This window comes from Zalophus californianus, chromosome 4 (assembly GCF_009762305.2).
Source record: "Zalophus californianus isolate mZalCal1 chromosome 4, mZalCal1.pri.v2, whole genome shotgun sequence".
NCBI lineage: Eukaryota > Metazoa > Chordata > Mammalia > Carnivora > Otariidae > Zalophus > Zalophus californianus.
This window is the reverse complement of record NC_045598.1, coordinates 36,514,264-36,530,521: the sequence shown is the minus strand read 5'-3', so window position 1 is coordinate 36,530,521 and position 16,258 is coordinate 36,514,264. Positions and strand designations below refer to the sequence as shown.

At 53.6% G+C, this 16,258-nt stretch overlaps 1 protein-coding gene across 2 annotated transcripts in view; it reads left to right on the top strand.

Moving 5' to 3' along the window:
- The window catches only part of POMGNT1 (protein O-linked mannose N-acetylglucosaminyltransferase 1 (beta 1,2-)), a 29,590-nt gene extending 14,004 nt beyond the window's left edge, over positions 1-15,586 (top strand). The window contains exons 3-23 of one of the 2 annotated variants that reach the window (XM_027574500.2): positions 4,402-4,571; positions 5,198-5,312; positions 5,462-5,580; positions 6,236-6,301; positions 6,413-6,526; positions 7,765-7,882; positions 8,076-8,174; positions 8,342-8,469; positions 8,820-8,890; positions 9,119-9,194; positions 9,382-9,465; positions 9,555-9,596; positions 9,809-9,867; positions 10,210-10,282; positions 10,373-10,501; positions 10,587-10,712; positions 11,696-11,760; positions 11,955-11,999; positions 13,153-13,288; positions 13,538-13,647; positions 13,747-15,586. In XM_027574500.2, the coding sequence (XP_027430301.1) occupies positions 4,402-4,571; positions 5,198-5,312; positions 5,462-5,580; positions 6,236-6,301; positions 6,413-6,526; positions 7,765-7,882; positions 8,076-8,174; positions 8,342-8,469; positions 8,820-8,890; positions 9,119-9,194; positions 9,382-9,465; positions 9,555-9,596; positions 9,809-9,867; positions 10,210-10,282; positions 10,373-10,501; positions 10,587-10,712; positions 11,696-11,760; positions 11,955-11,999; positions 13,153-13,288; positions 13,538-13,647; positions 13,747-13,834 (2,033 nt within the window). In that variant the 3' untranslated portion in view covers positions 13,835-15,586. Of the gene's footprint in view, positions 1-4,401; positions 4,572-4,821; positions 4,972-5,197; positions 5,313-5,461; positions 5,581-6,235; positions 6,302-6,412; positions 6,527-7,764; positions 7,883-8,075; positions 8,175-8,341; positions 8,470-8,819; positions 8,891-9,118; positions 9,195-9,381; positions 9,466-9,554; positions 9,597-9,808; positions 9,868-10,209; positions 10,283-10,372; positions 10,502-10,586; positions 10,713-11,695; positions 11,761-11,954; positions 12,000-13,152; positions 13,289-13,537; positions 13,648-13,746 lie in introns of those variants that run through there. The other variant, XM_027574508.2, reaches the window with a different exon arrangement.
- The last annotated feature ends 672 nt before the right edge of the window (positions 15,587-16,258 follow it).

Sequence of the window (16,258 nt, the reverse complement as noted above, 5' to 3'; positions counted from 1 at the left end):
GAGCAGCAGGGCGCCGGGGGTTCCCGGCTCCCATTCGCCTCGCAGCCCGCGGAGCAGCCCTTCAGGGGTCTTCCTGCCCACCTTGCCCTCCACATCTCGCAGGTCAGGCGTCTGGGATTCCGCAGTCCCCTCCATGCGGGCCTACGGCTGAAGAGGACCGGGCGACCGGACGGCGGGGTCTCGTTCCCGGGGTTCTCCTTTCCGCGCTGCTGGTGCGGAGCCGAACCGGTGGGTCCCCGCGGGCGCCGCGCGGGGGCGGGCGGAGGGCGCCGTAACACTCAGAAAAGCCGCGCAGAGCGGGTCTGGGCGATCTGTACTTGGATTTGTACTTGAAAGAGCACTAGGAGAGTTCAGTGCCTTCTCCCCACTCCGCCAACTGAATCCAGCCAGTCACACAGCAGGCGCCCAGTAAGTGTTTGCTGAAAAAAGCTAAGCATCCTCAGTTAGGGATATGGGCGTTTAAGGAACAGAGGTGACAGAAGCTGCAGAAGGTTTTGAAAGGCTTCTTGGAGTAGAGGGGCTGGATCTACAGCAATGGTTAGAATTTAGCTAGCTACTGACGCACACATACACTTTCAATGTAGCCACTGAATTTATTTTTTATTTTTTTAAAGTTTACTTATTCATTTATTTTAAAGTAAGCTCTACACCCAACATGGAGTTCGAACTCAGACCCGGACATCCAGAGTTACATGTTCTTCTGACTGAGCCAGCCCAGTGCCCTGTCACTGAGTTTAAAGAAGTAGAAAATAACGTTCTTCTGGCCAATGAGAAGCAACCAGTATTGAAGATGAAAAGGTCCACATGGGCCAGATCATGCTTGATCCTGTAGACTGATGTTTCTTAAGCTTGACTGTCTGTGGCTATGAATTTTCTGCGAATCTTGTTAAAACGCAGATGGTGATTCTGTAGATCTGAGGAGCCTGAGGTCCTTTTCTAACAAGCTCCCAGGTGATGGCCATGCTGCTGGGCCAGGGACCACACTTTGAGTAACAAGGGTTATAGACGATAGTTCTGTGGTGCTTGGATTATATTTTATAGGCAATGGGGAACCATGAAAAACTTTTTTTGTTTGGCTTGATTTGGGTATTTAATCCAAGTAATTCCAGTGCGTGGTCACAGAAGGATTTACGTAAAGATAGTTAACTTGCTCTATCCTTTTCCACTCCAGCCCCACTCCCCGGCGGCAACGAACCCCACATACACTGGGGCGCCTGGGTGGCTCAGTCGTTAAGCGTCTGCCTTCGGCTCGGGCCATGGTCCCGGGGTGCTGGGATCGAGCCCCACATCGGGCTCCTGGTCTCTCTGCTCGGCAGGAAGCCCGATTCTCCCTCTCCCACTCCCCCGCTTGTTTTCCCTCTCTCGCTGTGTTTCTCTTTGTCAAATAAAATCTTAAAAAAAAAAACAACCCACATACACTTATACAGCACTACTATTTATTAATTTTAAATATTGTCTACTGACTTCCTGTTATGATAAATATTTGTCTCGCACTCTGTACTTGCCCTCTTCCATTGACCTATATATTTCTATCATTATTTTTAGATCATTTAATGGTTATCTCTGTAACCTTAAGTAAAATATTTTTCCTGAGTATCTCTTGGTCCACAGAAGGGTTATCAGAGGTTAAAAAAACAGATTTGCTTTTTTGAAAAATTACTCTGGATTTTGCAAGGGGAAAGGATTGGAGGGGTACAAATCTGGAGTCAAGGAAACTGATTGGAAGGCAAGAAACTGAAATGGACTGGACCAGGGGCTGGTTGTGAGGTTGGAGAAGAGTTAGGCCAGAATGGAGAACTCTTAAGGAGGTAAGATTGACAAGACTTGCTGACTGGTTACATTCATTTATAGTGGCATTCATGAAGGCTTGTTCAAGAAAACAAATGATTCCAATAAATATTATGGAGAGTCTACTATTTGCTAGCCAGTGTGTGTGGTACAGAGAATACAGTGATGAGCAAACATATCTGGACTGGTCACTGGAGAAGAGGATTCATGGGTGACTCTCAGCTGTTTGGCCTGATGCCATTCAAAAAGGAAGGGAACCCAAAAAGAAGTCTAGGAATGGGAAGAGATGATCACAGCAGGGTTTGCATTGAGTTGGAGGGTCCTGTGAAGATTTCCGGCAGGCAGTTGGACACAGGTCAGCCTAGGGCTCAGGAGAAATGTTGGGACTGTAGTTATGAGTGTAAGAATCTAGGCCGTAATAGAGGTCAGGAGAGTGGATAATGCCTGGATGGCTCAGTTGATTAAGCGACTGCTTTTGGCTCAGGTCGTGATCCCAGAGCCCCACATCAGGCTCCCAGCTCAGCAGGGAGTCTGCTTCTCCCTCGGACCCTCTCCCCTCTCATGCTCTCTCTCTCAAATAAATAAATAAAATCTTAAAAAAAAAAAAAGATCGGGGCGCCTGGGTGGCTCAGTCGTTAAGCGTCTGCCTTCGGCTCAGGTCGTGATCCCAGGGTCCTGGGATGGAGCCCCGCATTGGGCTCCCTGCTCCGCGGGAAGCCTGCTTCTCCCTCTCCCACTCCCCCTGCTTGTGTTCCCTCTCTTGCTGTGTCTCTCTCTGTCAAATAAATAAATAAAATCTTAAAAAAAAAATCTACCATGAAGAGTGAGACTGGGCAGTGAAGATCAGGGAGGAGCCCTGAGGGACATCTTTTTCAAATGCTAATAAAATGTTTTAGATTTTCTCTAATACATACTTATAAGGAATAATACAAAGAAAAAAAGGAAAAATCACTCATGTTAACATTTTGGGGGATACCATCCCACCATTTAGGAAGCGGGTGGAATATGAAGAGCTCAAAAAAATCTAACTGGTTTTCTGGCTTCCTCCGTTTCCTTTTAAAACATTCTCCACAAAACAGTAAAGTTTCTCTTAAATAGGAATATATCACTCCTCTGCTTAAAACTTCCCTGTCTACCTACTCACTTCAAATAAGCATCACTATCATCTAGAAACTTGTTAGAAACGAAGTATTCTGCTCTGCCCCAGACTATTGAATCGAAAACTCTAGGAATGGGGCCCAGTAATTTGTGTTTTAAGATGCCCTCTGAGTGATTCTGATGCAAGGTAAAGTTTAAGAACCACTGTGTTAAGCTAAGTGCATTGTAGGTATTATCTCATTAAACCTTAAGGACAACTCTGTATTATTCCTGTCAATATAGGGCGGCAGGTTAAGAGTGGAATCGGATAACTTGGTCTGATTTCTAGCTCTCCCAGCTTTGTGACATTGGGCCTCATTACTAATAGTACCTATTTCATGGCTGTTGTGGAATTAAGTGAGTTGATGTAAGTAAAGTGCTTGGAACAGTGACTGGCATAGAGTAAGCATCATATAAGCATACTCTCATTTCACAGATTAGGGAACCCAGGCTGAGACATGAAGTGACTTGCCCAAGGTCTAGGGTAGTGTTAGACGTAGATTTTTAATTCCTCTTAGCCTGCAAAGGCATACCGCAGCCCTGGGTTCAGCCTTGCCCAAGCAGGGAAAGCGGGTAGCTGTGTCCGAGGCCTGTAGGCCCTCTGACCCTGGCATCCCGAGTGGTCTCGTCCAAGGCTCTGGGACTCCGACTTGAATCGGGTTTGCCATCCACGATGCTGGGGGCCAAGGCTAAGGGCGGGGGTGCTGCTGCTCTCCCCCAGCAGCCACCCTGCCCGCCAGTTGCGAAGCCGCTGGGGGACTAAGTACTCGGAGTACTCGCCGGCTGCGAACACCCGCCGCCGCCGGCCTAAGCACCGCCCGCCGCCCTCTCACCCCGCGGCGGCGGCGGCGGCGGCGGAAGCGGGGAGGCGGGCCGGGCCGGGGCGGGGCGGGGCCGCGAGCGGCATGGAGGAGGCGGAGGCCGCGGCGCGCCGGGCGGAGCAGTGCGGGCCCGAGAGGGGCCCGAGCGGGGCCCGGGCCCCCTGAGCCGTGAGTCCTTCTGGGCGGGAGTCCCGGAGGGGTGGCGCGGCCGGTGCAGGTCTCTCGAGTCCTCAGGGCGGCCCCGAGCCCTGGAAGGAGAAGAGCGGGGCCAGATAGGAGAGGGCGAGGGCGCAAGGAGGTGGAGGATTGGGGGCCAGGGTTGGGGGGTGGTGTCTGTGCCCTTTGCCCACCCCAGGACCAGGAAGGCCCGGGGCTTGGTCCTTTTAGGGGCTGCTGAACCTTGAGAGCTGATTACTTGGCCTCTGCTCTGGGGGGCCCTGGGCAGCTCTGCCAGTTACCCCAGCCCCAGGGGAGTTTCCAGGTGATCTGACCCCTCCGAAGGGTTCCTTTCCAGAGCAGTTGAGCCACTTTTCCCAGGTCACACAGCCTGGATGTCGGCGGGGAAGAGTTGCTGGGAGGTCCTCCCTGGTCTCCTCAGAAAGCATCAGACTTTGGGAGATACACCCTTCTCCCTCTGACCCTCTGGTCCTCTCAGATTCCGGAAGGCATGGGTTGGCCAGGACAGTGGTGACTTCCCAATCCGGCATGGACGACTGGAAGCCCAGCTCCCTCATCAAGCCCTTTGGGGCTCGTAAGAAGCGGAGCTGGTATCTTACCTGGAAGTATAAACTCACCAACCAGCGGGCCCTGCGGAGATTCTGTCAGGTATAGAGATGTCCCAACTCCCCCAGGGGCTCCCTCCCAGCTTTACCCTAGCCTAGACTATGGGCACTGGGACCTACCTTGGCTGCTCCCAACCCTGGAAAAAGGCAGCAGCAGGTTCCTAGAGAGGACCCTCTTTGTGTCATGCCCCTACGAGGTGGTAGTTTGGGCCCAGAGTTCTGGAATCAGAACCCAAGTATAACCCCCTAGGCTTCTGACAGAAACCTGAAGTCTGATCAGAAAGGCTCTGCTCAGGGGCACACACCTGTCAGGCAGTCAGGACTAAGACCCAGGTCTTCTGATCCCCATCTTGGTTCTCTGGGACTGGCTCCATCTCTGGGAACTAATTGTGGAGGGGACCAAGGAAATCAGGGCCTCAAATGGAAGAATACAGGAGCTCTGGGTAAGGAGGGCCCTGATGAAGTGAGAAGGGTCAGGGGTGGTTCCCTGGAGGAGGTGGTCTTGAAACTGGACCCTGGTTGGGGGAGTAGAACTGGACGGACAGAGGGAGGAAAGACATGCCCCAGGCTCTCCCTATGTCCTCACTGCAGCCAGGGCCTTCCTTTCAGGAAGACCCTCAGTGATCTGGCGGGGCACCCCTCCTTAGTCATCCCTACTGCTCCCCTCAGACAGGGGCGGTGCTTTTCCTACTGGTGACCGTCATTGTCAACATCAAGTTGATCCTGGACACACGGCGAGCAATCAGCGAGGCCAATGGAGACCCGGAGCCAGATCAAGACTATGGTGGGGCCAAGCTGAGGATGGGATTGGCTGGTGGGGTGAAGGATGGGGTGCGGGGGGTCCCCTAGGATCTCACAGCTGAAAGGATAGGCAGATCACAAGGGATAAGACTGCTGGAGAAACTATCTCCATAACCTATTGCACCCCCACAGAGGAGGCCCTGGGCCGATTAGAGCCCTCACGGCGCAGAGGCAGTGGTCCCCGACGGGTTCTGGATGTGGAGGTGTACTCAAGCCGCAGCAAAGTATATGTGGCAGTGGATGGCACTACGGTGAGTGGGCCCGTGTCTGGTGTAGTGTCCCTGTATTCTTCTCAGGGTGTGGTCCCCTGGCTCTGGGATCCACTGCCTGAGTGGGTACTGCATCTCTGCCACTTTTGAGCTATGTGGCTCTGGAGGCCTCAGTTCCTTATCTGTAGGCTGGGACTAGTGACTTCTACTTGTCAGGATTAAGTGAAAAGTGTGTGAAATGTGTTACATGTAGTGGGATCTTATCAAAGGTGCTCATTAGCAGTAGTAGGCAAATAATTCATTGATTTATTTATTTTGTAACTATTTTCTGGTCCCTTCTTTGGCCTCAGCCTTGTCTTGGGCACTGGGGACCTAGGGGGATAATCAGACCTGGCTCCAATTTGAGGGGCTCTATCTGATGGATTATGATATCCCCAGCATGAGGAGGAGACATTCAAGGGCTCTAAGAGCCTGAAAGCCGTGGAGAGGAGGTTTGTAGAAAGATCTGATCTCTTTTGATGGGTAAGTTGAGGAGTTTTTCTGGAAGAGGTGGCGTTCAGGCCGGGTCGGGAAAGAGCTGTTCACAGAAGCACAGGCAGGAGGGGAGGTTTCGTGCAGCTGGTTTTTTGAGTTCCCATAAGACAGAGACCTTGAATGCCCGAGTGAAGAGCTGGACTTGGTCTCTGCCGCCTGGTAGGTGCTGGAGGACGAGGCTCGGGAGCAAGGCCGCGGCATCCACGTCATCGTTCTCAACCAGGCTACGGTGAGATTCTAGGGGTGGGGGGCGAGATTCTAGGGGTGGGGGGCCTGGAGGGCTGAAGCTGAGCCTTCCTTGCTGGTGACGCTTACTCACAAGCGGTATGTCCCCTGCCAGGGCCATGTGATGGCAAAGCGTGTGTTTGACACATACTCACCTCATGAGGATGAGGCCATGGTGCTGTTCCTTAACATGGTGGCACCTGGCCGAGTGCTCATCTGCACTGTCAAGGTCAGTGACTCTGCCCCCACCTCCACCCTTGCTCACGCCTCTGGGTTCTCTACCCCTAATAAAGTATAGTGGGGGAAGGGGGGCACCTGGGTGGCTCAGTCGTTAAGTGTCTGCCTTCGGCTCAGGTCATGATCGGATCAGGTCCTGGGATCGAGCTCTGCATTGGGCTCCCTACTCAGCCAGGAGCCTGCTTCTCCCTCTCCCACTCCCCCTGTTTGTGTTCCCTCTCTAGCTGTCTCTCTCTCTCTGTCAAATAAATAAATAAAAAATCTTTCAAAAAATAAAGCATAGTGGGAGGAGCCTCTGGAGGAAGGTAATACAGGTTCCAATCTTAGCCTTGTCATTTTTATTCAGCAAGTAGTTATTGAACACCTACTGTGTGCCAGGCACCGCCCTGGGTGCTGGAGATACAACAGGAAGCAACCTCTATGGAGCTTACATTCCACAGGGCAAGATCAACAACAAAAAAAGCCCAATACACGTCAGGTATAACGTCAGGAAACAACTTGAACACAATAAAGCAAGGGGGACAGAGTAATGGGTGATGTATTTTATTTTATTTTTTTAAGGTTTTTTTTTATTAGAGAGAGAGAGACAGCGAGAGAGGGAACACAAGCAGGGGGAGTGGGAGAGGGAGAAGCAGGCTTCCCGCGGAGCAGGGAGCCCGATGTGGGGCTCGATCCCAGGACCCCGGGACCACGACCTGAATCGAAGGCCGTCGTTTAACCGACTGAGCCACCCAGGCGTTCCTGGGTGATGTATTTTAGAAAGGGAGGGTCTCTGTAAGGAAGTGACATGAGAGCAGAAAGCTGGAGGAAGTAAGGAGAGGGCCAGGTGAATATCTGGAGGAAGACTGTTCTAGATAAGAAGAGTGGCGAGGGGGCAGGCCCTGAAGTGGGAAGGTGCTGGTGTGCCTGAGGAACTGCAGGGGTGCTGCTGGAGCTGGAGATTCAGGGAGGGGTGGGGAGGGGTGGGGAAAGAGGGTGGAGGGTGCAAACTGTGTGGGATCCTGGTAAGGATCTACTTGCCCGCTGACCTTGGATGATTCTCAGAATCTCCCTAAGCCTTCAGTTTTCTTATGTGAAGGGATAGTAACCTCAGAGGGGTGTCGTGACCGTTTCATGAGCTAATTTAAAATAAAAGGTTTCGCATGGTGTCTGACACAGAGTGAGTGCTCCGTGAAGCCAGGTCTCCCAGCACCATGCTGGTCAGGCTGACTACCTTCTCTGGTCTCCCAGGACGAGGGCTCCTTCCACCTCAAGGACACAGCCAAGGCTCTGCTGAGGAGCCTGGGCAGCCAGGCTGGCCCTGCACTGGGCTGGAGGGACACTTGGGCCTTCGTGGGACGCAAAGGAGGTACCGGCACCATAGGCCATCCACCCTATAGTATCGGGCCTGGGAGGAGCAGAAAACCCCAAGAGATGGGGTGGGGTTGGGGGCGAAGAGGAGCCAGAAGTGGTGGGCTGGGTGAAAGTGGGCAGAGAGATGGGAAGAAGCTTTAAAACTGGAGCCTGGGCCCCCCTTGTCCCTCATTCCTGTCCCCTGCTAGGTCCTGTCCTTGGGGAGAAACATTCTAGGTCACCTGCCCTCTCCTCCTGGGGGGACCCAGTCCTGCTGAAGACAGATGTGCCGCTGAGCTCAGCTGAAGGTGGGGTTAATGGGGGCTGGGCTCCAGGGCAGTGCCTGGGCTGGAGGCGGGCATTTGGGTCCTAGGTTATGAAGCTTTATTTTCTTGACTGGGTGCCTGGGGCTCTGTAAACCATACTAGCCTTGAGCCCCCTCATGCCTCATCCATTGACCCCATCCCTCCCTCAGAGGCGGAGTGCCACTGGGCAGACACCGAGCTGAACCGTCGCCGCCGGCGCTTCTGCAGCAAAGTGGAGGGCTATGGGAGTGTGTGCAGCTGCAAGGACCCCACTCCCATCGAGTTCAGCCCTGACCCAGTGAGTGGGGACTTAGACAGTGAGGCTTAGACTCCTTCTCAGCTTGGCAGGGGGATCTAGGAAAGAGCCACGTTGGGCTTTGCCGACCCCAGCCTGAGAGGGAACCAGGACCCGGGGATTTACACTGACCTCTGAAAGACAGGTGTGTGTGTGCCGGGGTGTTAGGGCCATGTGAACAAAGGCCCGGAGTTGGAGTTGGGTTGAGTGTGTGGAAGGGCCCGGACAGGGAGACCCTCTGCCATTTCCCTCTCTACTCCGGAGTCGCCTGCTCCCCAAAGAACTCTTCCCTAGGTGGGGATCCCAGTTTGAAGAGGGAGTGAGGCAAGAGCTAAAAGCTGTTTCTCTCTCAGCTCCCAGACAACAAGGTCCTCAACGTGCCTGTGGCTGTCATTGCAGGGAACCGGCCCAATTACTTGTACAGGTGAGCCTGGGAGCGGGCTGTTCCAGCGCTGAACGGGAGGGTGCTTAGCACGGGGGAACCTCGGGCTCATCGGCCTGCAGGAGGAACTCTTGCAGTGGGAGGAAAGGCAACAGATTCTAGGCCCATTCACCATGGGGGTGAACAGGGTGAATGTGAGCCCATTTGTAAGCACAGGGGGGCCCTGAGTTGTGAGGACAGAGAGGCCTAACCCATCCCTGGGCTCCCCAGGATGCTGCGCTCTCTACTCTCAGCCCAGGGGGTGTCTCCTCAGATGATAACAGTTTTCATCGATGGCTACTACGAGGTGAGTGGGGTTTGGGGGCTATGGGAAAAGCAGAGCCCAGGGTTGCGGGTGCGGAGGAGCAGTGATCACAAGAGAGACAGCCCAGGCAAAGGCTGTGAAATGTGAATGGCTTGGCATGGCGGAGCCTGCAAGGTGGATGGACAGGGGGCAGGTGGTTCACATGGTGACCAGTAGCCATGCCCCCCAGGAGCCAATGGATGTGGTGGCACTCTTTGGTCTGAGGGGCATCCAGCACACTCCCATCAGCATCAAGAACGCCCGTGTATCTCAGGTACTGCCTAGGCAAGGATGGAAGGGGCAGACACCTGACCCCGCTGTCCACCCCAAGACTCATGTGCCCTATTTCCACTCCCCACCCAGCACTACAAAGCCAGCCTCACTGCCACTTTCAACCTGTTTCCGGTGAGTAGTAAGGACAAAGCCCTTGGACCTGGGGAGGGGAAACATGGTATAAAGTCTGGTTTTATTAGACAGCAAGCTCTTCCCCTCTCTGGGCCTCAGCTTCCTGATCTGGAAAATGGGAGTAGTGCTGCCTGGAAGTGAGATGGGGGTGGAGGAGGCACAGGATGGGAAAGGCCCCCTGGGGGTCATGCTTGTCCCCCCTACCCCCGCAGGAAGCCAGGTTTGCCGTGGTTCTGGAAGAGGACCTGGACATTGCTGTGGATTTTTTCAGGTGAGGGGAGTGCCCCTCCATAAGTTGCCTCTCCATGCAGCCTCTGTCAGCTGCCTCAGGCCTGTTTCCTTAACTGGCTCTCCAGAGAAGAAGGCACAGGGTGTCTGGGAGAGCCTTGTGGGAGAAGTCAGCTCAAAGGTGGGGGAAAAGCCTGCGCAAAGGTAGGGTGGCAGGTGTTGCTGTTGGAGTAGAGAGTAGAAGGGATGGGTGGAGACAGTGGGACTCCGGGGGCCAGAACCAGCAGGCACGACTCCTGAGTCCCATCTCCAGCTCCCCCAGCATCACTTTGTGATTGCGTTTGTCCTTGCCCTTCCCTGAACCCTTGGACCCTGCCTCTCTCAGTTTCCTGAGCCAGTCCATCCACCTGCTGGAGGAGGATGACAGCCTGTATTGTATCTCTGCCTGGAATGACCAGGTAAGCCCAGGGGCCAGGGGTCAGCTGGGGAGCTGGTACAAGCACCAAGCTAAGACCTCCCACCACACCTCCCTCTCCACCCGTTCCCAGGGATATGAACACACGGCTGAGGACCCGGCACTGTTGTACCGTGTGGAGACCATGCCTGGGCTGGGCTGGGTGCTCAGAAAGTCCTTGTACAAGGAGGAGCTTGAGCCCAAGTGGCCCACACCAGAAAAGGTGCCCTGGCAGGGTAGGGGGAGTGGGCTTGGAGTCCCCCACCAGCTCCAAACCTCTTCACCTTTGTAATCTTCCATGCCCCCAGCTCTGGGACTGGGACATGTGGATGCGGATGCCCGAACAACGCCGGGGCCGAGAGTGCATCATCCCTGATGTTTCCCGATCCTACCACTTTGGCATTGTTGGCCTCAACATGAACGGCTACTTCCACGTGAGTGGCAAGCCGGGTGTTGCGGAGGCGGGCACAGTGTGGTAGACCAGGCAAGACGATGGACTCCAGAGCATTCCCAGCTCTGCCACTGACTAACCTGGGGGAAAGTTCTGTATCCTCTTTTGCCTCAGTTTCTTTATTTGTAAAATGAGGATAAAAGTACTACCTACCTCATAAGGTTTTGAGGTGATGAGGTTTAAATGAGTTACTATATGGAAAATGCTTTGAACTGCAAGCATTATATAAGGGTTAGCTGGTATTATTTTTATTATTACTATTCTTAGCACCAGACTCTCGGTGTGGGGAGGGTATTTCTGCCACCAGGCACTTACGCAGCCCTGCAGGCTCTGCCTTCTCCTGTCCTTGCAAATGTGGGGGGCCAAGCCTCAGCCTGAAGTGAACAGGGATGTCCCCAGGCCCCCAGGCCTTAACCTAGCTGCGTCTAAAGGGCCACTCCCCAGTTACAGCAAGAGTATGCCTTGAGACAGCCCAGCCCAAAGGAGCAGATGGATGGCTTGGAACCTCCTAGAAGCTGGAAGGACCGTGAGAGGCTGGCTTATACAAGAGAGGGGCAGGCGTTTACCTGAGGTCACTGTCAGTACCTTAGTCACAGCACTTTGCTTCCTCTCAGCACAACCTATCCTTTTGCCCACCAGGCCCCGTAGGGCCCGCTCTGGTTGCTGTGGCCCTACAACAGCAGACCCAAGGACAACCACTGGGAACAGGGACTAGCTCGGGGGTCAGTAGCATGAGCTGCCCGTGTGGGCATGAGCTCTCTGGCAATGGTGGAGCCCAAACTGAAGCTAGGAAGAGCCTGCCGAGGATTCTACAAAGAAGAGGACGGGGAAGATGGGGGCGGTGGTTAGGGGAACCTCTGTGGGTCTAGGACTTCGTCTGTGGGCCTTGTGGCTATGTGCTGCATCAGTGGGCAGGTGTGGGCCTGCCAGTGGAAGGCCTGATGTTCACCCTCACACCCACTCCAGGAGGCCTACTTCAAGAAGCACAAGTTCAACACGGTGCCAGGTGTCCAGCTCAGGAACGTGAACAGGTGGGGGCTGGGGACAGGGCAAAGGGGGGGCGTCTAGGAGCCTTGATGACCAATCTGCAGTATTCCCTTTCAACCCCGGGGCCTGGTTTTTTACCCCAGCCCTGCTGCCACCCAATTCCCACGTGGTCCCTTGCCTTGCCCCTGGAGCCTGAAGGGTGACCCCTTCCCCTGACCCGTTTTTCCTTCTCCTTCAGTCTGAAGAAGGAAGCTTATGAAGTAGAAATTCACAGGCTGCTCAGGTATGGCCTCTGGCAGGAGGGATATATGGCAGGGAGCGAGGGGGCAAATCCTGGGGGTCTTGGCCCCATCACGTTTGGGTCCCATTGCAAAATGAAAATCAGGGCACCTTGTTCAAAAATTAAGAATTTTAAGACAGCGACTCCCTCGCGCCCACTCGGGCGCCCGGCCATGTCGCCCCTGGCCCTGCAGCCCCGCAAACAGCGGACCCCGCCCCCCAAAGGGGGGGACCAGAAAACGGCACCGGGGAGACCGGGACACGACTCAGGATGAATTGAGGGAATGAATTGAGAAGGAAATTCAGGGCTTGTGCCGCAGTCACCAAAGTCAAAGGAACGGGCGAGGGCCCAAAAAGTTGGTACAAGGGAAGTGTTGCCGTCAATATCATCGGATCATGATTTATTTATTCATGAGAGACACAGAGAGAGAGAGGCAGGCCCCCGCGGAGCAGGGAGCCCGACGCGGGGCTCGATCCCAGGACCCCGGGGTCATGACCTGAGCCGAAGGCAGACGCCTAAACGGCTGAGCCACCCGGGCACCCGTGTTAAACCGTTTCTAAGGGACAAAAAGGGTAGGATAACAAAGACAAGATATATTCTAATTCCATAAAGATTTTGGTCAAGTCTTGGCTCCTAAGTAATGTTACAAACACCATTAACAGGTCAACTCTGGCTTATGTCCACGTGAAGAATGTGAATAGCTTGCTAGATAATGTAACTTAGGAAGAGTGGTTAAAATTGTACATCAAATATAATTTTGAGTAAAATGCATTTACGTGACCACTCTGTTTCATAAACAAATTATTTCGTGTTAACGCCTGATCATTCATAAACTAAGTTGACTAACAAAGAATGCAACAGATTTGTTTCTGTAATCACTAAATGCAATTAGCAAAAGAACATTTTTAAAAGGCAGTGTAGCTAAAAGGTACATTATGAAGTATTTTGTTTTCTTTGGATGGCTTATTTTATCTGTGTTAGATTTAAAAGCCCTAGTGCCCTTTAAAGAAATTTTAATAAAAGTGAATTTAACAAAAAAAAAAAAAAGAATTTTAAGACAGCAACAGCAGAGCATTAAACTAAGCATAGGGCCTTGGGTAGCCACACCTGTGACACAGGCTCCGTCTTGGCCTTTCTCCCCCACCCCCTGCTACAGTGAGGCTGAGGTTCTGGACCACAGCAAGAACCCTTGTGAAGATTCTTTCCTGCCAGATACAGAGGGCCACACCTATGTGGCCTTCATCCGAATGGAGAAAGATGATGACTTCACCACCTGGACCCAGCTTGCCAAGGTGCTCCACCAACACACCCCACCCCAGGCTTACTCCTCCCCACCCAATACAGGGAGCCTTTGTTCTGGAATCTTCTGCCTTAGAACCTTCTCTTCATACTCTGGGAACCCCTCTTCCAACCCTTTTGTCCAATTCCATATTCTAGAAGGTGCTACATCTTGAAAATTGAGGAGACTGCCAGGGGTCCTCAGTGCCCCCTCCCCACAGCTCTCTGACCCCTGCCTCTCTCCTCTCCCCCACTTCTACCAGTGCCTCCATATCTGGGACCTGGATGTGCGTGGCAACCACCGGGGCCTGTGGAGATTGTTTCGAAAGAAGAATCACTTCCTGGTGGTGGGCGTCCCAGCCTCCCCCTACTCGTGAGTGACTCTTTTCTGCGCTGGGAAATGGGACACTAGTGGGATTAGAGGACATAGCTAATTACCTCTTCCGGGCACATTTTCAAATTATCTTCCCAGGGTGAAGAAGCCACCATCAATCACCCCAATTTTCCTGGAGCCACCCCCAAAGGAAGAGGGAGCCCCAGGAGCCGCAGAACAGACATGAGACCTCCTCCAGGACCCTGCAGGGCTGGGTACTGTGTACCCCCAGGCAGGCTGGCCCTTCACCCCATCCTGTAGGATTTTGTAGACACTGGTAGGGTTTGGGGCTGGCTTGTTTTTAACATGAGACTTAATTACTAACTCAAAGGGGAGGCTTCCCCTGCTCCAACACCCCTGTACCTGAGTTGGAGGTCTATTTATTTACTTCCCTGTTGGGAAGGGGCAGGATAGTACCTGGGAATCTTTGGGATCCCTGGGCAGCTGATCCTGCCCTTTGCACACTCCCTCCTCCCAGGCCTGGCTCAGAATCTAACCTATTTATTGACTGTCCTGAGGGCCTTGGGAAGAGGCTGAAGCCTGGAGGGCCTCGATTCCTTTCTCGGCTGGGGTGCTGCCCTGAGGGTGGGGCTGGCTCTTACTCAGGAACCTGCTGTGCCCTGTGCCCAACCCATGGACAGGCCCACTAGGGCCCTCCTGCTGATGCAGACTCACTCAGAGACCCTCAGACACGGAACCAGGCCTCTTCTCAGCCTCCCCTTTGTCCAGGTTTCCAAAGCTGGATAAGGTGGTCATTGATTAAAAAAGGAGAAAACCTCTGGGGATGTGTTTTATGATTGTGGGGTGGGGGGATGGTATGAATGAGAAAGAGAGAGAGAGAAATAGATAAGTAGGAGAGAGAATGGTCGTGATGGATAGTGAGTTTTCTTTACTGTCCTCCACAGGGTTTAGCTTCCATTTGGGGCCATTTGGCCACCAGGGGATGCCCAAGTCTCACACTCCAAGGTTTTTCTCTAAGCTCCACCTTAGGACAACTGAGCCTGACCTTAGCCCCACCCTACTTGGGGCTGAGGTTAGAGCAGCCACCCCCAACCCCTTCCCAACAGAGCTGTTAACCTGCCTAGCTTGTCTGGGCAGGTACCTGTCCCCAAAGGTGGAGCAAGAGAGCAAAAAGAGATCCTTGGGGGTGGGGGAGGCGATGGGAGAGTAGGTGAGTCTAGTAGGGATAGAAAGGAAGTGGGTGAGACAGAACCGGGGCGGCATTATTCAGGAGGTTGGGACTGGGCTGCAGATAGAAAGTTATAGGAGCAAGGATCTGTGGCCCTCAGGGTACTTTGTATGCAGATTACATACCTAGGCATTTTTCTGGAGAAAAGCCATCATTTTCATCAGATTTTTACCCAGCCAGTGACCCAAAGAGAGGAGGAAGATCTAACTTAGATAGTCATAGAAGCATCAGGAAATGAAGGTGATTGTCTGGAGGTAGTAGATGAGAAAGCCTAAGGCAAGGGCAGGACATTTAAGGGATCTGCACAGGACTTAGGATCAGGGAGGTGAGTGTAGAACACACCTCTTGAGAAGGGGTCAGCCTGCAGAGTCCTTCCAAGGTGAGCCTGGGGAGTTCCTTATAGAGAGCCTTGGCCAGGGAGGCAGGAACTGACTAGAACTCCTGCCCTTTCACCAGCTATAGCCCTCCCTCCCCTACCGGTGCCTGGAGCCCAGCTCCCCGATGGCACAGGTGGCACAGGTGGTGCACTGCTTGGACCGTTTCTTGCCACCCTGACGCCTTCAGTGTTTGCTGGAGATCGAGATAGCGCTTGAGGCGCCACAACAGCCAGGTTGAGGGCAAGTGAGCCCATGAGGAGGTGGAGGCCCGCCCTGGGCAAACAAATCCCCTACAGCCTCTGTGTAGGCACCTGGTGTGCGAGAAATGGTCAGGTGGCGAAGGGGGGAGAGGGACTAGTGGGGACTTGCTCTCCCTGCCCGCCCACCCCCCCCCCCTCCAACCCCCCCCCCCCCCCCCCCCCCCCCCCCCGCAGTCTCCTGAGCTAGGTCTCAGATTAGCTCTCGGGCACCGTGTGGCTCTGGCCAGGTTGTTGTTCCTTCTTGGGCTCAGCAGGGGATAATAAACAGTTCTGGGCTGCCCTAGAAAAGCCAGGGAGGAAGGACCGGGGGTCAAAGGGAAGCAAGGAGGAAGATGGTCTGTCAGGCTGGGTTTTGTTGGCCATTGTCTCCCTCAATAGTGCTGTCCTGGTTCAGCAGCAATCAGATCTATGCCTGGGATCTTCTGGCCTTCAAGTAAATCTGACTCCACGCCAGCCAGGACCCCATCAGGCTCTGGAGTCAGACAGCCTGGGCCCAAATCAAGGCTCAGCCCTTCAGGGAAGGTTGTGGGTGTAGAACAAGTCACTTGGCCTTTCTAGGCCCAGTTTCTGGAGCTTGGGGGGTGGTTAAGATTAAATAAGAGATCAGATCTGTACAGTCCCAGAGACAAGCCAAGACCAAGAATAAACAAAGTTCTTTCTAAAATACCCAAAGCCGGGACAAGTGTGGGGCTTTACCCGACTGAGAAGGATAGGCAGCTTGGATCCTGTGATAGGGGTTTCTGGAGGGTTTCCAGAGCCTAAGAAGTGACCCTCTCCCATTGCCT